This window comes from Nyctereutes procyonoides, unplaced genomic scaffold (assembly GCF_905146905.1).
Source record: "Nyctereutes procyonoides isolate TBG_1078 unplaced genomic scaffold, NYPRO_anot_genome, whole genome shotgun sequence".
Classification (NCBI taxonomy): domain Eukaryota; kingdom Metazoa; phylum Chordata; class Mammalia; order Carnivora; family Canidae; genus Nyctereutes; species Nyctereutes procyonoides.
The window spans coordinates 51,356,805-51,376,989 of record NW_026575121.1 but is presented as its reverse complement, the minus strand read 5'-3'; the positions used below and the strand labels follow the sequence as shown (position 1 = coordinate 51,376,989).

At 39.7% G+C, this 20,185-nt stretch overlaps 2 protein-coding genes across 5 annotated transcripts in view; one reads left to right on the top strand and one right to left on the bottom strand.

The window, feature by feature from the left end:
- The window catches only part of FGF14 (fibroblast growth factor 14), a 613,348-nt gene extending 609,760 nt beyond the window's left edge, over positions 1–3,588 (top strand). For all 3 annotated transcript variants that reach the window (XM_055335925.1, XM_055335922.1, XM_055335924.1), the window contains one exon: positions 995–3,588. In XM_055335925.1, the coding sequence (XP_055191900.1) occupies positions 995–1,131 (137 nt within the window). In that variant the 3' untranslated portion in view covers positions 1,132–3,588. The remainder of the gene's footprint in view (positions 1–994) is intronic.
- A 1,960-nt stretch (positions 3,589–5,548) lies between these two features.
- ITGBL1 (integrin subunit beta like 1) overlaps positions 5,549–20,185 on the bottom strand; it is a 222,525-nt gene continuing 207,888 nt past the window's right edge. The window contains exons 9-12 of one of the 2 annotated variants that reach the window (XM_055335920.1): positions 15,672–15,818; positions 8,725–8,838; positions 8,205–8,286; positions 5,549–7,170 (exon numbers count right to left, since the gene is read on the bottom strand). In XM_055335920.1, the coding sequence (XP_055191895.1) occupies positions 7,146–7,170; positions 8,205–8,286; positions 8,725–8,838; positions 15,672–15,818 (368 nt within the window). In that variant the 3' untranslated portion in view covers positions 5,549–7,145. Of the gene's footprint in view, positions 8,287–8,724; positions 8,839–15,671; positions 15,819–20,185 lie in introns of both variants that reach the window. The other variant, XM_055335921.1, reaches the window with a different exon arrangement.

Here is a 20,185-nt window from a genome sequence, read left to right as displayed (position 1 = left end):
ACATAGAGTCTCCTCATAAAGTAGCCTATAAATAAAACACTCTGAAGCCTAAAAAGCAGGTTAGACAACTCTAATTAACTAGCATTCCTGATGGCAGATGATTCTAACTTACCTAATTTCCCCCAAGCATCAGTTTGTCTTATGTGTCCTTGCACAGGATTCCCTGGAGTCCTTTTCCAAAAAGCCACACGAACTGTTGTGATTAACTGTGCCGCCAGATGCTACTCAGGCAACCCCTCAGCGCTCACCTGGACCTCCGTCCCACTTGCCCTCTTGCCATTTTGTGCTTCTGCCTTATTTTTTAACAATGTATCAGAAAATTATCCATAAGAATACAAAATGCCCCACACATGCCTTCAGTTTCCAAGACTGAGGGAGAGGAGATCTAAGGAGTGAGGTCCAGGAGGCCCTGGCTTAAAGAAAGTGAGTTCTTGGTCTTTGCTTGGGATAGCTTTGAAGTTGACGGTAGTGTGATTATGTTGCTTTTGAACCACTTGTGAGAAAACTAATGTAATGATCCAGAGCGTACATACCCGAACTCGAAAAGATGGATGGGGATGAAAAGATGGGGTTCAGGGGTTGATTTCAGTGTGCCCTGGAAAGGAAGTCTGAATTTTCCTAGCCTGTCCAAAGAACTAGGTTAAGAGCTCTTGAGTCCCCCACACTGTGTGTGTGTGTGCGTGCATGCACATGCATGCTTCATATCTGAGGCCCACAAAGAGGCCGTAGCTCCTATTTAAACCTTCTGTCTTAGACAAAAACCCACCCACACCCATGTACATATTTTAGTTCTATAAACCAGAGAATGTGAAGGAAGTGATTTCCATTGGGGGTGGGGGGTGGGAAATTATTGCATTAATGCAGGAATTCCCTCTACACGGGGTCGCTCTACTCCGGGGAAGACAGGACAGGTGTATAAGGACAGGCCATCGTTGAACCTAACCACATAATGTCTCCTTCTCTCCTTTCTTCATGCCCTCCTGCCCGTCCTCAGTTGCCATGTACCGAGAACCATCTTTGCATGACGTTGGAGAAACGGTCCCGAAGGCCGGGGTGACGCCGAGTAAAAGCACAAGTGCGTCTGCAATAATGAATGGAGGCAAACCAGTCAACAAAAGTAAGACGACATAGCCAGATCCTCACAGGTGTTGTGACTTACTCGTCCTGAGCACAGTTGAGTGATTTATCCTTGCCAGACATTCCTGCTCCTGTGGCTGAGGAGCAGCTGGAAGTAAGCCCATGCTTGCTCTTGGCTGTCTCGAACTTCTTGGTTGCAAGTGGATAAATCTCAACCTGTTGCACCCCCAGAACAAGAAGACACCTGGATAACCAGCTAAACTCAGACCATGGAATGCCCTACCAGATATGGAATGCCTTTTTAATATCTTTTCTGTGACCGTGACACTTCATGTGAATGACATACTTCACAAGTACACTCGATACCTTGCCTGCTGACAGCTACCCATAATCCTTTTTGAGTCCTGTTTCAGCGAAATCCATGTTTAAGTTCAATTTTGTAGCACACGAATACTATTGAGTAATTTCTAGTTAGACGCTGTAAACCTGTGCTATTATGGATTTCTCTTCTCCCCGTTTTTACAGGGCTGCTCGCGCCACTGTCTGTGACCTTTTGCAGGAATTGTATTCCTCTAAATCTTAAATGTTGCAGTTGGCCTAGTTCGGAGAGCGATCAGGGAATCAGGAAGCCTTCTAAACCTATTATTACAAATTGCATCTATAAAGATTTAAGAGTGTTGTCTCCGGCTCCCACTATCGATTAAACACACATATACGATCTATCCAGTAGCAGATACCGTGCTCCTGAGGTTGGCGTTGCCGGGGTGAGAAATGGGTCAAACACAGTCCCAGGGGGGAAGCTCTCTATGATACGTGTTTGACACCCCCCTATAGTTTCTTTGTGTGTGTGTGTGTTTTATACATATCACAAGCTTACTGGTAATGGTAACATTTGCCTTGCCCAGCGAGCAAGACCCACTGGTTTTTGAGAAAGTGGGTCCAAAGAACTCTGTAGGCCTTGTAGGCCTGATTAAGGTTCATTTTTCATCTACTGATCCTCATTATTTGGAAAAAAGAAAAAAAAAAGAAAAGAAAATTCAGTGATTACAACCTACAAGAATTGCGCTACCTAAATCCATTTCAGATATAATCCTACCTGTTTTTAATGAACCGAACTGAATGCCATCCCCGGTTTTGGCTGCGTTCCACTCATACTCAGCAGAGCATGGGCAAGGCGGCTGTTGTGTTCTTTTCTGCAGCAGCAATGCAAACGTTAGTTATAAAATTAGACTTTAATATTTTTGGTGTTTAATGACAAGTTTTTAAACTGGACATATTAGGAAAAACTATTTTTTTTAGCTCAGCATGCTGAGTCAGGTACTGTGTATCTCACCACTCCATACCTGTAACTCAGCTTCTTGGGGCCCCGGTTGCCCAGTAGCTGGGGTAGAGGTGCCTTGCCATGAGCTCAGAATGCAGTCTGTTGAATTCTCCTGGATCAAATTAAAGGCAAACCAACACGTCCAAACATCAGGTTTTTGGTCCACGCCATCGATTTGCTTTTGTTTGATTTTGCTTTCTTAATTTCCTTTTGCCTAAGTCCGAGCTTAGGGAAGACAACCGCTAAGAAAGGCCATGAATCGTTGATTGCACAAGGAAGAAACCATGCAAAACGTTCGCTATGGGATACGGAGAGTTTCAAAATGTTTAAGATGAAACTGTTTGGAAATATATTTGTTAACTCTGTGTATAACTTAATAAAATTCAATGTTTCCTCCTCAGAAGAGTTAACTGAGACCAAACTGAACCTCATTTATAGAAAACTATATGTGGGATCATGTACTGGCCTCTTATGATTATTTCCATGCAGAAGGCTGACCCAGTCGCCAGCCCCCCCACCCCCCCATCTGCACTGTTATTTCCTGGGAAATTATTTTGCCACTGCGTTCCTAAGTCTCCATGACAGCCCTTGCCCGGCATTAAAAAATTTTGGCCTGCTTAGCTGATTAAAGATTTAGTATAAATTTAACTGTTTATGCTTATTTCATTTTCATATTGGATTTCATTTTAATAAATAAAAAGTTAGCATAATGTTTGAGTAGATTTATTGTCAATAATGCTAAAGTATGAATACAACAAAGTGATTCCTTCGACCATTCTTGATTTCTTGTGACAGCATTTTAAAGCCTATCGTTTTCAACAGGGTGAGTTAAAAACCATTAGATGAATTTCACTAACCAATTATTTAGGAAAGACATGTATTCTATAGTCTGTGGCAAACTGAATTATTTAACTTGACATTCCAATTAGATGGGCTTATAGACACTGCTTGCCCCAACACACACACACACACACGCACACACACACACACATCAAACAATCCCACGTATTTGTTTTTGGCAATCAGCCCTACTCACTGTTTTTTTTGTTTGTTTGTTTTTTTTCCCTTCTTGCAAGGCTGTTCATTGGTTAAAATGAAGACAAGATTTATTTTTGTAAATGACTGAGATTTATGTAAATGTGCACCTCTGTTTTGTTTTTTTTATATGAGTTGTCTCTAAGGGCATTTATCCCTATGAATGGATGTCAAATACTTTCTTCTAATATATGTTTAGACATATTGCAAACGGGTCCTTGTTATTTGTAAATTAGACCGTTTCCTTTGTGTCTGGTCTCACCTGTTGCATGGGACGAGGACAGCACCGATGAACTGCATGTAGTAGGGACCTGTGTATCAAGAACTGTTGGTATGTACTATTCAATTTACATACAAAGAGTTTGTCTGCATTGTACAGTTTCTGTGTTTAATACCATTTGTTGTATTCACAAATACAACATATTGAATAAAATATTGATATGAAGGCATATTACAAAACATCAAACAACTTTATGTAACAAAATGGCATTGCTTCACCCACAAATATAGAGAAATGTCATGTAAATAAGTTGGTACACTCAATGTCCCCCTTTACCATGCCAAAGAAAATTTTAGCTCTCTGATGATACCTCTCTTGCTCTTTTTCTGGGATAAGACTCCACCATTTTCCCCCCTCAACAATTAAGTTTGCTGTTGTTAAGCAGTGCAATCTGTCATCATTGGTGTTCTGTATAGTAAATCTGATGGAATTCATTTGTATCTACAGACCGTGTGTTTTGTACCTCCATGTACATATGTCAGTTGCATCGAGTCTCTAATGTCACATTCCTTTTGCATGCATATCTGGTAGGGGAGGATGATTTCTACTGGTTTGTTACCGTAGCTGATGGCTTCACCCATTACTCAGCAATGCTCGGGAATGTTTGTTGTTTTGATATTCCAGGTGACACCACTTTTAAGTTTGCTTTCTAAAATGTTTTGCTACAACTTTACTTGGAAAATATTAGAGAAGAGATGCAGATGGTGCACCCTATGTAAAGAGTAAAATGGTACTGAGCAACATTTCATTCCAAATCCTGCAGAATTTAGAGATTCTTGCTCTAAATGTTTGCCTGCCCTGAGTGGGGACAAGAGGTGGCTTTAGAAGCCCCACAATAGGCCTACAAGACTCCTGCTACAGTGCTTCTAATTGCTTACCTTTTGGAGAGTGAGCAAAGTAAATATTTTTAACACACTCAGCCAGTTGCTCAATGACTAAAACAGATGTTTTTGAGATAACAAATAGTAGATTTGATTTTCTTTCATAAAACAAAATAACAACAACAAAATTTCTTGTTCTTTATGTTAGCCACGTATCATTTCATTTAAGGTTTTATTCCTAACATTACAGGGAGAACTAATGTTTGAAGGACAGACTGGATTGGCTAAGAAATCCATTTTAGAAGGAAACAAAATAATTGAAACCTATTTTCAATTCTGTTTCAGAACAAGACTATTTCCAGGGAAAGCAATTGGCTAAATGCAGACATACCCACTTTCAGATGCAAACTGTATTACCTTGGAGTAAAATATATTTCCTAGCTTAAGTTTTTTAGTTTACAAGGGGGCATACAGGGCCTTTTGACTCTTGGATACTGGGTGGGTTCAGAGTTTTGATAGTGAGTCTGTAAATGAAGGCTGAGTTGTGATTTTTTATTTTTTCTTGGTTTTCTGTATCATTCAGTCTAATCCTGATGTTTGCTAACAGAGATTGTGTTTGCATTTGAAGTGGTGGAGGCCATTCCTTTCAAGGTGCTACAGGAATCTAGATTAGCTCAAGGGGTCCAGGAAGAAAATGGGATATAATTATTATCCTTTTGGGTCTTAGGACCGTAGTCGAATTTTATTGAAAAGTCCTTGTGGAAGAATTCCTCAGTAATGGTTTGCCAACAAGCAGGGTGAGTGCCAACACCAGCTGCAAACATGTCTCATCCTTCCCAACGTTAATCTCCCAGTAACTTCACACAAACTCAAACAAGCCAATGAGCTTTGCATATTTACCCTTCCCCTCTTACAAGTTTGTTTCTGCCCTACCTTTTTTTTTTTTTTGAAAGAGGAGTTTTTATCTTAGTAAGGGAATTAAAAGTCAAAATACAAAGTCACAGTGAAAAAGAGTAAGATTTATGTCTTTACATGTAACTGTATTTTATTTTTTCCAACTTAAACATGTAATTTAAATAACTTCTTAATAGGTCTATTGATAATTGCATTGCTAGAGTCAAAATCATATACACACATATGAAATATAGCAGACAGAAAGAAGTAGAAAGAAATTATTTCTGTTTTAAAAGAAAAATATTCATTAGAGATTAGGTACCAGTTGACTTATGCTATAACTCAGTTTCAGTTCAATAATTTGTAGCTAAATGAACCCAGAAGATAGCTGACTGTAATATATTTTCAGCCTTGTCCAAAAATTTGAACAAATCACATTTGGAACTTCCTAGTATAATAATTTCTCCATCTAGAAACTTTTTCTTAAAAAACATAAATGCTGAGGACAATTTTCTTATATGAAAATATTAAAAGAGAAGCACTTTTGTTGTAGCTATTGATAAAAGAGATAACAAATGTAGAGAACCACAAGAAAAATGAAGCACACCCAGGATTACTTGATAAGACAGAGGAAATTAAGGGGAGCTCCAGTAGAGCACAGGTTGATAGAGTACTGCTTTGCTGGGAGCCAAGTCCAGGACACAGACTGTTTTTGTATAGCCCAAGAACTCCAAATTTGTTTGCTATTTACCCTTTTTATAAAGTATTAAAAACAGAGAAGAAGATGCAACAGAGATGTATGTGGCCCACAAAGTCTAAAATATTTACTCTCTGTTCCTTTATAGAAAGCAGAGTTCTGCAGGAGGAGAAGCTGAATGTCATTTGTATTATAATGGCTAGATATGAAGTGAGTTCTGATGATGGTGCATCATCAAGTCAACAAAAGTGCTACTGATCTATTATACCAGGTTTGTTTAAGGCTTAAAATGATTACAGAGGGGGAAAGAATATAATCTATTATTATTTCTTAACTGCTTATATTTCCCTCATTTTACAAAACTGATATATCAATGGACATACTCAACAATAGAGATACAACTAATATGGTTGCACTCCATAATCTCAGGATAGAGATAACAATTTTATAAACCTATTAAAGTGTGAGAACACTATTAGTACAATAAAAGTCAGCATCAAATAAACTTTCTCTTAAATAATTTTCAATATTAAATTTTTAAGTAACTCGGCAGATGCATATTTTCCTTATTTTTGGTGATTTGACTTATAAAGTCCAAGCCATGACTCTAGAATATTTACATCATTAAGTAAAATTTCCAAGTGAAAATTTTCATCTTAAGCAATGCGGAAATGGTTTTGTTACATTATTGTAGGATTTTACAAAATATAATTCACATTTAGAAAAAAAGTGGGTTTTTTTAGCTCCAAATAATTAAAGGTTGCCTAAACTAATGTGTGTAAGTAGATTTAACTGTAAATATGTAAGGGAAGTCCTAATTATTGTACATTTTCATAATTCAATGTGAATTTCATACAGAACAAAATTTCACCATTAAGAAAAATAAACATTTTGTTCCTATCGCTGAGTCAATATTTGTAATTTCTACTAAAGACATTTCTAGATGTTGTTTTTATCCTCCAAGCTTTGAGACTGGTATCATTTGATCACAGTATCTCTTCTTGACTTCTTTGCATGACCCTACTTTTGCAGCAAGTAATGTATCCTTAGAAATAAAAGTCTTTTAAGGGAAACAAATGCATATTTCAGGTCCAACCTAGATCCAATTAGATACTGTCTTTTTAAAAGGCAAGTTACCACGGAGTAATTTAAATAGTGAAAAATCAGATTCCTTGTACACCTAAACCCCTGCCCAGTTAAAAAACTCATAACAGGAGATGCCCCTGACTACCAATTTATTTTTTTTTGTTTTTAATTAGCAGTAGGTAAATACATATTGACACAGATTGTAAGCAACTTATGTCACTATTTATTAAAAATGTTAAATTGTACACTTTTCATACTTCCTTCCTAAGAGGATCATGTTCTGTGAATTTAAAGTGAGACCAGATGAATGACACTGGCTAACACTGACCAGTCTTTTTCTTTAAAAAGAAAGATCTGGCCTCCTGCGCCCTGACATTGCCCCTTCTGTGTAGTCTGTCTTTATTGCTCCATATGGAAATGCTGAGTGACAGGGAATCCTGAAAAAAATATGATCAATGGCTTTATTTGGGGTCATTTCCTTAGATTCTAACATGGTCTTTTTTTGTGAGGACTGTGCAGGTCTAACAACCATGTAATTCAGCGTTTCTCAACTCTGGCGCCAGTGACACTTGGAGTCAGATAACCTTCTGTCATGGAGGCCGTCCTGTGCACCTAGGATGTTTAGCAGCATCCCTGGCCTCTGCCCACTAGAGGCCTGTAAGCACATCCTCCCACCCCACCCAGTGTGACAATCAAAATTGTCTGTAGACCTTGCCCAGTGTCTTCCAGGTGGCAAAGTCACCCTTGTTGAGAACCACTGATGTAAATTCTGGAAGAAAAATTCTTTCTGGTGTTATTTACATCAGACTTTGCTTAACTCATTTTTTTAATGGGTAACCAGACTTCATGCAGGCATTCAGAGACAGAAAAACATACAATAGTCTGTTTGACCTGTCCTAGTGGTGATTATACATGGCTTCCTTTGCATTTATATGTTCTAATGGCCTAGAAAAGTAAGACTCCAGTCCTCTCCTGTGGAATTGTTAAGGATACTCTGTGCCAAGCCAGATTTCACATGCATTTCCATTCCATCCATCCCAGCATTCACAGTTCCCACAGCTGCATATTCCGTTCCCTGCAAGAAAATACACAAAGGAGTCATCATTATGATCAAAGCGCACCAAGTTAAAATATGTTATTATCAACCCTAGCCGTTCATAATCAAAAGCCATTCCATTCATATTCTGCAGATTTTATGGTGCAGCCACCTCAGTATTATCTTATTAAACAGCTATGGGAAATCTGATCTTTCAAACCATTCCTGGCAGCTACTTGGTGCCACCAACTAAGTTGTATCCATTCAGTAGTGACCGCCCTGTCTCATTCCAGCTGGGCTTTGTCTGCATCTCTATTTCCCCTCTAACGTGTTGAAGCACATGTACTTTAGAACCACTTCTCAGGACTCAGTAATCGGGAGAATAGCACCTTCTACACAGCCACCGGTGCTGTTGGACTTTCTCACAAACGGGGGCCGGGACGAGGTGCAGAGCAACCCGCACAGGTCACAGCGCACCTGTGCAAATGAGGCCGTCGTGCTTGTCACAGTCCCTGTCATCACAGTCACAGAGTTCTCCCGAAATATACCACTCTTCGGCAGAGCAAATGCACTTTCCACAGTGGCAAGAACCTGCAATCACAAAGGGCATTACTTGCTGTCACCGCATAACTAAAGGTTTCTGTCTAGAATAGTACACCGTCAACGAGCACAGACAACAGGCTTCTAAAAACCCCATCTTTCAAAGGTAAAAGTTTATCGAAGAGCCTGTTGCTCAGAGGGGAGCTTTACTTACCACAATTCATAAAGGTCATCCAGGAAAGGCTTCATTATGGATCTAGACAGTTGCAATTAGCCTTAGCAAATGTTCCGTGGCCCAGTCTTATTGAAAAGTCAGTAAGAGCAGAGTGTGCTGATTCTTATAGATGGCCTTCCAAAAAGGTGTTCAAAAACAGATGCTTTTTTCTCTTTTTTTCCCCCTGAATTGAATCATGTTTTAAAAACATCTGCTCTTAAAGGAACTGAACGGTAAGTTCTATTAAATAAAGATGCATTTTATAACTAAAATTACTACTACATTATTGTGCTTCTAGTTTTGGAATTTTGTCTACATGATTTCTTAAAGGGGGGGCACACGTGCATATTGGATGGCTCGTTAAATGCACACATGACCATTGAAATGCACACATGACCATTCGTAGGCACTTGACTTACAGGACCTCACTCTTGGGACCCACCTGCCAAGATCAAGGAGAGCTCTAATCTCCCCCCAGAAGTTTATCTTCTATGAGGCTCTGGGTGTAACCAACTTTCTCAATACTTCACCCATTTCTCCTCCTTTTACTTCCTACCTAATAAAAAACTTCCTCTTCTGCTATTAAAAATATTTTGGTATACTGAAAAACAATTTTATGAGTGGTATATTTAAAAGAAAACACATGAATTAAATGGTCTCACAAAAAGAATAAACCCTCCATGTCCCGACATGACAGGCTAAAAAACCCTCACATGGCAAAATTACTTCTATAGCGGCAGTAAAGACAACTGTAAAACTAAAAAAGAAACACATAAAAAGGACTTCCCCTTCTTCTATTTCCTTGGCTTGGTTGTTCCTTCCCAACGTGATTTCCTTTTACTACATGAGGGGTATCACTAAATTTTTCAGGTCAAAAATCACCTTAAGAGAATGTGAAGTAGAAAAAGTATTGTGATAATTTAACAAAATTCTAGACTGGCTAAATTCAAGATGGATTGGGAGGGGGGTAGGGGTCGATCATTACTTAGTGCCTATGTGAAACGCAATGATGAAAAATAAGTTAGCAAGCCAGGAGATAAAAGTAGCTAGAGAAAGGAATATTTGTCATAGATATCATGAAAGGATTCAAATAAATGGGTCTCATCCCTTAGTCACTTTGTGATATTTCTTGTGGAAACTGGCATGTGCTTTTAGCTACAAGAATCCCCAACGGCCAAATTAAATGTGTGAAATGCCTTGTCACCCTTCTCAAGGTAAGGGAGTAGTCAGAATTAGTGATAGGCTGACAACTGTGTTTTCACTGATTAACTTCTTGCTTAACTACAGCATGATTTCATTTAGTCTTGATGCTTTTCCTGAGGGTCTAGAATGATCTACATGCTCTTGAGTACAATCTAGACAACTTTTGCTTCTGATGAGTGGCTGGAAGGCTGCATAGGACCTGTGAGCTGAGCCTCCTGGTCAGTCTGTGAGGGATGGTGGCTCCTTCTTGGCCACTTGCAGGTACAGTTCTTCCTTAGTTTAGAAATCTATTTATCTTGGCTTTGTAGATTTTCTTTCCATTTTCTTAAGCACAGAAATGTTGAAAATACTACTCATTAGCAAATGGTTAACGATATATCTACAACTGAGAAAACTTGGGGCATTTCATTGACCCTTTATTGCAATTTCCTCAGAAGGCACCATATTCAGTGCCGTATTTCCATGAATAGAGGAAGATTAATTATTTGAAGAATTTGAGTGTTTTTAGTTGTTTCTAAGATAGTGCCTCCCTCACATTGCAAATTTATTTCTACAAAGAAGCAGATGCAAATGCCTTTATATGTCCATGATATTTGTGTATCACACCTAGCATATCTTTTTTTATTTTGTCGCAATTCATGAAAAGATCTTACACTTCATTTTTAAACTTATCCACCTGGCTCTGAAACTATTCTAATCACTGCTCTAGCTTCTGAAATGCTTAGCTTCAGGCCATATCAAAGTATTCTCCTAAAACTGATAAGCTCAGCTGAAGTTAATATGGTATACATTTACAGACCGTTTGACAAGTCAATTCCAGTTCCCAAAAGTCTACTAGTTACTGAAAGACCTAGAATGAAAAATGTGGATTGATTTTTGTGTGTGCTGTGAAAACTAGCTTTTCTTGGTCAGCATCTTCCCCCAGCTGTGTTGTTCCTTCCTGTTTGCCAATTCCCAGTCTATCTTAGAGGTCGGAAATTCTTCTGTAGCTTGTGAAACTAGGAATAGCCATGCGTGTAATAATAACACAGTGGGATAGTTATTAGGACCTTTATAGCCTTTGTTGTAGAATGGTCTGGCTGTTTTCATTGATAACAAGAGGTCAAACTGCCTGTCTCTGTAAAGGGAAAAACTGAGGGAAAGGATTCTATCCGACAGACATAGGGTTCACGACAGCCAAAAGGTGACCAACTGTTTAGCTCAGCTGGCCAGGAGCCACTCACACCCATGAGACCAGTCCAGCCATTGGGAGCAGCTGGCTGATCTTGGCAGGAGTTCTCAGGTAGTAAGCTCAGGACCAGGACCACAACATCACTAACCCACTTACTTGCTTTCTCAGTATAAGGACCCCCAAGAAAGCTCTGATCTCCCTTCTGTGCTTCTTATTGGCTTCCATTCCTGGGGAGCCAGCCACATTTTCTCATTTGTCTTCAAAGCATCCTTAGGACTTAAGAAAGGGAAAGAAATGAAATTCTTCTGCTTTCTTGAAAGAGGAGAAAATGGAAGTACCAACAGGATAAGGGAGCTGCCCAGGGCCACATGGATCAGAAATAAGTTATCCCAAGATTTCATTCAGATTCAGTCTGTTCTTTGTCTACCTACCTACCTATCCATCATGCCTCTCACAGGAAAAACTTTCATATAGTTTCAAAAAATGAATTGTTATGTTCTCACAGCTCTGACAGGATAGCCACATCGGGTGAAGGAACTAGAATGCTGGGCTATAGCCGGGTTTTGAAGCGCAACTAGTACCCTTTCCCTTTCCTAGGGATGGAAGACAATAAGCCCGGGTGAAAGGGGATGACAGGTGGGTGGGCATGCACACTGTGACTTCCATGGCTGATGCGAGACTCTGCATGTATCCTTGAGAGAGTTTAGGGAGGCATCCAATGATACACAACTACAGTCACTGTCACACTACAGCATCTTTAAGAGGATTACAGGTGACAACCTGGATCTAAGTTGAAGTTATGAAGGTAAAATCCGGATAAACAAATCCCCAAACAGCCTATGACCACATCACGTATTCTGCAAAGGTGGCTAAACTCAGGGGAGACCTGGCTCTAAGCTCATCCCTCTGGTTATTCACAGAAACAATTTGAGTCTAAGGGCGAGGCACCTTTGTTAGCTGCCCCATTAATTAAGTTGGACTTTCTTTTTCGTTCATCAAGCCTGACAAAATGCTGCAACCTGACATCCCAGCAGGCAGTTTTCACTATTGTACTAACTACTCCATCTGTTATGAAGGTCACAACAATGTATCTTGTTTTAAATTTTTCTATGGAGTGATTTATTGTCTTGGCTATCAATTTGTAAAGAAATAAAATGCTATTTCTTCATCGTCTCCTGAGGTGACAACTTTATTCACAGCTCACGGGAAGTGCATGTTCCAGACTTGTCTTTCTGGTGGAAACATTTAGCTGGCAGTTTGGGCCACTACCCAGCATCCATGTGACCTCAGGCTTATTGCTCACGCCTGTCTCATATTTGGAGAAAGACAAAGGCTCCAACTTCTTCTGTGATCATCAGGGGGAAGGATTTTCTTTTGCAAATTTGAGAAAAAGTTTATGAAACTCTGCCAAGCCCATGAGATCAAGAAATACATGGTCATAGTCAAGTCCCTTGGCACAGACTTCTCTAACATGCCACCACCATGTTAGAAGACCATTAGTCTACTTTCTGGACTACTTTTCCTGTGATTTTTGGGTGGGGGTGGAGTGGTACCCTCCATGGGGACAGGAAGAACTGTGGCACCCCTGCTCTCTTCTGAGCCTACAGTTTCATGATCTTGGTTTTAGCTCCTTTCTTCCTCTATAATCCAGCACTGATTAGAACAGAAGGAAAGAAGCCACAGCCAGCTGCTGCCAACAGTAGGAATGCCCACCGTCGCCACTAACACCAGCTTTAAAAAGTACAGCCTCCAAGCAGCTTTTACATTCTAAGTTTAATGACTCTAAAACTCTCTACTCACAGAAGGATAAACAGCTTAGACAAATGTACTTTCAACTCTGCATTGATCTTTGGATATATTTCCATCACCCAAAGCAAACAATTCGAAAAGGCATTAACTAGAGAGAGATTCCTTGTTCTGTTTTGTTTTGAGGAAATGTCTTTGGGGCAATATTTAGTCAACTTATTTTTTTTTTTGCATTTTCTACATTTATGATGCTGAAAAATAAGACTCTCCTCAGAAAGTAATGGCTTTAAAAAGAATGTTCATTTCTTCCAAAGAAACGGCTCCTTTTTGTATGAAATTCTGTGTAGGAAACGACAGACTGGTATTTGCTACACGGGTGAGCACGGCTTTGTGTTTTCTTCCTATACCTACAACTGAACATGACTTAACCAAGGCCTGCTTGTGGAAAAGGTTAACGATTCAATAGTGGGTCTAATAAATACACACACACACACACACACACACACACGCGTGCACACACAGTCCCAAAATAGCTGCTTTTTAAAGTAAACAAATTGAAATGAGCACACTAATGTTTTAATGTGACTGGGCATCATCATTCTGTAGAGTTTCTGTGAAAAGTTACTATCCTTATTCCAACGGTAATTCCATTATGGAAAACCAACTAAAAAAATAAATCTAACCTTTAGGGCTCTGTGTTTGGAGCTACACTCAGAAAGAAGAAATCTAATTCAGACAGGTTCATCATTCTCACTGCTTTGTTATTTGCAGGATACTGCCTTCTGATCAGATAACATTTCTTTTCTCCTCTTCTGCTTCCCCCTGGAAGGTAAATCCATCTCTACCTCCTTTCCTGTTTTCCTTGTTAATCTCCTCCTCCACAATTCCTTCACCCTTTTTGGCTCTCCCAACAGAGCTTGAACCTAAAGGAAGAGTTTCCAGGAGTTGAGAGCCCCTGACAGCCAGACTGGCGCTAGATTCATCTGGAAGTTGGAATGAGAATAAATTTAGTAAGAGAACAAACAGGGAACAAAGTGGTTGCTTTAAACTCATTCGACTGCCACCTGACGGCTGTCATTGTATTAGGTTGAAGGCATGTCCTCCTTGGCACAGCACGGTAAACACAAAGTCTCAAACACGGTATTCCTGGAAACCAAAGACAAAAATTGTTGTCTGTAGATAGTGAGCATGTTTCAATTTCCCGCCTTCTTCCTGGCATTACATGTGGTCCCAGCATTCCATCTGATTTTATCTTTGCATTTATGCTTAAAAGCCTCTTTGAGCCTGATGGGGGTTGCCTTTGGGGATAGGCAAAGGAAGAGCCACTGTGTAGGGGCACATCCTATTTCTAAAACCTCCCTCATCACTATGCAGCCATTCACTTTGCTTCACTGTGTCTTCTTCAGAAAGATATTTATGTGCTAATCTGGACACAGGGTAGGTGTCTGAGGGAAAACAGTATAGCTTCACGTAGCTGTGCCTAATCTGAAAAGGGGAGGAGGCTGTCTGTTGGGCAAGGAAGCTGCTGTGCTGAAGAAGAGAGTCTGGGCACTCCGTGCCATCTAGTTTCACAAAAGGTAGCTCCAGAACATTACTGAGAATCTGGTGAGCTTCCAGAGCCTTTCTGGTGTTTTCCCAGGCACCAGCCAGGAGGAACATGACAGCCTCCTAGATGAGCCCATATGCACTATGAGAACAGGATTTTAAAGTCTCTTCAAGAATTAATACAAGAATATCAACATCAAGGTATCTGACATTTAATCTATCATATCCTTTCTCAGAAGAAATCTGTTCTGCTTTTCTGGGGGAATTAAGGGGACAGTGAGTAGGACTGCTTTTCTTCTAGAATTTGCTCCTGTGGCAAATGTTTGATTGAGATGGTAGTTCCTATTCAATTAACTTGAAAATTATAAACATGTTGCAGGCCTAAATTTCTTTAGGTTACACATTTGGTTGGGGAAATGGTGATTTTTAGGCCAAAGAAAATGATGCCAGAATGAACTTTGGGACCCATATACTCCTTTCTTTTTTTATGAAATAAAACATCTAGTTTCTCTTTATGTCCTTCTCCGACCTTCTACCCTCCCCTCCTCCCCACATCCATCTACATACATGATCTGGCCTCTGAAATGCCCCAAACTCTGCTTATTGACAGTCCAGATACTTGTGATCACTTTTCTGCAGTTCTGGGGTGTGCTATTTCACATGTAAACTCAACAATTACTCCTTTGTCTTTTTTGGGATCCCATTCATTGCCCATTATATCTTGTTGTCTTTTCTTCTTTATATGATTATTCATTACATGTCACTCAGCAATGACGATGCATGCAAGTTGCTGAGCACCTTTCCTCAGCCAATCCTTCCCTAGCATCTCATTTTCTTAGATCCCAAACTTCATGTGGTTAACGCTCAAGTCTGAAATCTAGTACAAGCAGAGGACAGCGTAGTTTTCATTCCTGCAAAGTGCAGTCTGTAAAAGGTTGTACATGCTGCTGTACAAAGAATGTGTCAGAACAGGGACCCAGGCCAAGCTCCGGCAGAGATACTCACCCTTCCCGGAGCACAATATGCCATCTGCTGATTCACACGAACTCTTGCTTTGTTCTTCCGTCATGTTACACTTCCGTGGGTGCTGGCAGAGCTTCCCGAACCATCCTGTCTCACACACGCAGTGACCACAGGAACATGTGCCATGGCCTGCGAAGCAATCACAGGGTTGGGGGGTGGACAGGGGCAGTGAGAAGGGGAGATGAATAAATATCCAGCTGAATCACGGCTCTTAAGAAAGAAATATGTAAACCATAAGCCTTCATTTCCTATCAAGCAAACATGCTTTCCCTTCTACAGAGTCAATTTGGCATATAATTGCTTAAGAGGATTTCACAATCGAGTTCCAGATTAATATACTACATTCAAATGTAGAATAGGAGATGGTCTTAGAAATAAAGAAATCTTGCAACAATTTAAAATACAATTTTAGGGGCAGCCCTGGTGGCTTAGCAGTTTAGCGCCACCTTCAGCCCGGGGTGTGATCCTGGAGACCCGGGATGGAATCCCACGGTGGGCTCCCGGCGTGGAGCCTGCTTCTCCCTCTTCCTATGTCTCTGCCTCTCTCTCTGTGTGTCTCTCATAAATAAATAAATAAAATCTTTAAAAATAAAATAAAATACAATTTTATCATCCTTGCTTGATACAAAGTACTTCCATATTTGCATTTTTATCAGCATGAAGTCTTAGGGCGCTTCCTCATTGTACACACCATGACATCCAGACCAGCTTGCAAGGCTAGTCACGTTACCATGGCTTGCTGAATTTATTGATTGCTCTCCTATTGTTTACTAATAAAAAAACCAAAAGGTTAACTTCCATAGGAATTGTATCATATTACTTTATCTGTGTACTCCTCCCCTTAATAATAAGAACGGATATAAGTTTAAGTAGATTTATTGTATAGATGTTAAAAACAGCATAAGGTTTAGACTCATATCTGTGACTTCTTTTCCTCCTTTTGTTTTTGCCATTGGCACCTGGTTCTGGGGATGTTTATCTTCTGGTGTATATATAACATTGTATTTATGACAGTTATACACCAGCATAGAAGTCCATCTAATTGCTTGCCACCAATATCCCATTACACTGTCTCATCTTTCACTTTAATTTCTTATTTTTCAACCAATGCTTTATTCTTTCACCTGTATGTTCATTACATTACAGCCAGATCTCTCCAAACAGAACAACCAAAATTGTTTGGTAAAATTTTACTGATTATGAGTAGAGCATTTTGCTAGGCACCAGGGGCTACAAAAATCAAGCAGGACAGACATGATAGGTAGTTTTAACTGCCACATAGTTTAAAGGTATACAGTTGGCATTCGTGGGCACTTCCTTCTTGAAAAGTCTCTCCTAAGAGGTTTTCAGGACATGGGACCCTCCTCCTTCCAACACTCCTCTTTTGTCTATTTTTCTACTTTTTTTTTTTTGACCCGATGAAGGCAGGTGTTCCCTGATTGTCTATTCTTAATCTTCTTTTATCTCTCTATAATCTCTCTTTTGAAAAATTCATAAATCACAGGCTTTCAGAGAATGGCAATGATCACAGGACTAAATCTCCAGCCTCTGAATTTCTCCTGAAGTCCACTTCCGTGATTGCATACTTTGTATTCTACTAGCATCCAAACTGACACTTCTACACCTGTGTATACAGTTTTCCTTTCCACAGCTTCTCTTCTGTATTGCCCATTTCTTTTAATGGCACAACTATCCTTCCAGTCATCCAGGTCAAAATATTTTGAATCTTTGTAGTACAACCTGAAATCTGGCATTGTGATGCCCCCAGATATGGTTTTCTTTTTTTAAAATTCCCCTGGCTGTTTGGGGTCTTTTCTGATTCCACACAAATCTTAAAATAATTTGTTCTAAGTCTCTGAAGAAAGTCCATGGTATTTTGATAGGGATTGCATTATACGTGTAAATTGCCCTGGGTAACATTGACATTTTCACAATATTAATTCTGCCAATCCATGAGCATGGAATATTTTTCCATCTCTTTGTGTCTTCCTCAATTTCTTTCAGAAGTGTTCTATAGTTTTTAGGGTATATTTTGAGAACCATTTGAATGGTAAATGGTTCTCCAACCTTTTATTTTCAGGTTGTAGGTGTCCTTCTGTCTAAAATGAGTCTCTTGTAGACAGCAAATAGATGGGTCCTGCTTTTTTATCCAGTCTGAAACCCTGCGCCTTTTGATGGGGTCATTAAGCCCATTCACGTTCAGAGTTACTTGAACTTCTTCTTAAAGGGGAGTTTTAAGAGTCCCCCTTAAAATTTCTTGCAGAGCTGGTTTGGAGGTCACATATTCTTTCAGTTCCTGCCTGTCTTGGAAGCTCTTTATCTCTCCTTCCATTTTGAATGAGAGCCTTGCTGGATAAAGTATTCTTGGTTGCATGTTCTTCTCATTTAGGACCCTGAATATATCCTGCCAGCCCTTTCTGGCCTGCCAGGTCTCTGTGGAGAGGTCTGCTGTTACCCTAATATTCCTCCCCATGAAAGTCAGGGACTTCTTGTCTCTTGCTGCTTTAAGGATCTTCTCTTTATCTTTGGAATTTGCAAGCTTCACTATTAGATGTCGAGGTGTTGAACGGTTTTTATTGATTTTAGGGGGGGATCTCTCTATTTCCTGGATCTGAATGCCTGTTTCCCTTCCCAGATTGGGAAAGTTTTCAGCTAGGATTTGTTCAAATACATATTCTGGCCCTCTGTCCCTTTCGGCGCCCTCGGGAACCCCAATTAAACGTAGGTTTTTCTTCCTTAGAGTGTCATTTATTTGCCTTAATCTGTCTTCATGGTTCTTTAATTGTTCATCAAGACAGTGTGGTACTGGCACAAAAACAGACATATAGATCAATGGAACAGAACAGAGAACCCAGAAGTGGACCCTGAACTTTATGGTCAACTAATATACGATAAAGGAGGAAAGACGATCCACTAGAAGAAAGACAGTCTCTTCAATAAATGGTGCTGGGAAAATTGGACATCCACATGCAGAAGAATGAAACTGGACCACTCTCTTGCAACATACACAAAGATAAACTCAAAATAGATGAAAGATCTAAATGTGAGACAAGATTCCATCAAAATCCCAGAGAAGAACTCAGGCAACACCCTTTTTGAACTTGGCCACAGTAACCGGAGAAGGACAAACAGTGTATGTTCTCATTCATTTGGGGAATATGAATAATAGCGAAAGGGAATATAAGGGAAGGGAGAATAAATGTGTGAGAAATATCAGAAAGGGAGACAAAACATAAAGACTTCTAACTCTGGGAAATGAACTAGGGGTGGTGGAGGGGGAGGAGGGTGGGGGGTGGGGGTGAATGGGTGACGGGCACTGAGGGGTACACTTGACGGGATGAGCACTGGGTGTTATTCTGTATGTTGGTAAATTGAACACCAATAAAAATTAATTTATAAAAAAAATATTTTGAATCACGTCTGAACCTCTCCTACTCCTCTTTGCTAAAGAGTTGGCAGAACCTGTTGAAACTACTTCCAGAATGTCCACCAGTGTCACCATCATAAACCTTTGAGAGACCTTCTATCTGGTCTTTTTCCAACATTTGTGCTCACCACTTCCCATAGTATGACTCCACTTACATACAGCCTTGAGTGCTAGCCCCGTGTGGCTCCCTAATGCTTATGGGATGAAGTTCACCTACCTAGCCTTGCTTACATTTTAGGTTCCTGAAATACACCCCTGTCCTACTTTTCCAACCTCACTCCCTCTCTTCTCTTCTACCCTTTCACATACTTCTTGACTTAAACTGATCTATTCATTGCTCTGTGTACATTTCCCAGGCTTTTCTGACTTTGTGCCTTTGCTGAGATAGAAATCCATTGTCCCTACCCTACACAGCCTGGTCCTGATAATTTTCAAGGCTCAGGGAATGTGACTAACACCTCTGTGAAGATTTCTAATATCCCCAAGTGAAGTTCATCTTCTCCTCCTTTGAATTTCTATACTACCTTATTTTTCACTTCTATTGTGGAACTTTATCTTGCACTTTGTAGTATCTAGTTACATATCAAATAAACCCATTACTTGACTGTGAATTCCTTGAGAGTAGGAATCACTTCCGATTCATCACTGTAGTCTTCCAGAGTGCCAAGCACACTGCCTTAGACATAGTGGATCCTCAAAAAAACACTCATAGATTGAAATCGTTTTTTAAAATAAAATTCTAGTCATTTTTTTTTTCTCCGCAAATCCTTACAAAGAACCAAAAACTGAATCCAGGGCATGTTTACAGGTTATCTGGTTAATACATTGACACTAAAGGACAATGGACAGTTCTTGGATGGCTCTGTTTTATTTTTGTATTTTGGTAGGCTTAAGTTAGAGTCAGTGTCCCCTAAGAGCTACAAACAAAAAAATAGTTATTAAATTGATTGTTATATCAATTTAATTGATATAGTTATATCAATTATATCTTGATTTCTCCAACAAAACAAAAATCCACTGAAAGTGAGGTTTACTTAAGATGTTAAAACAATTGTCCATCTTTGGAGGC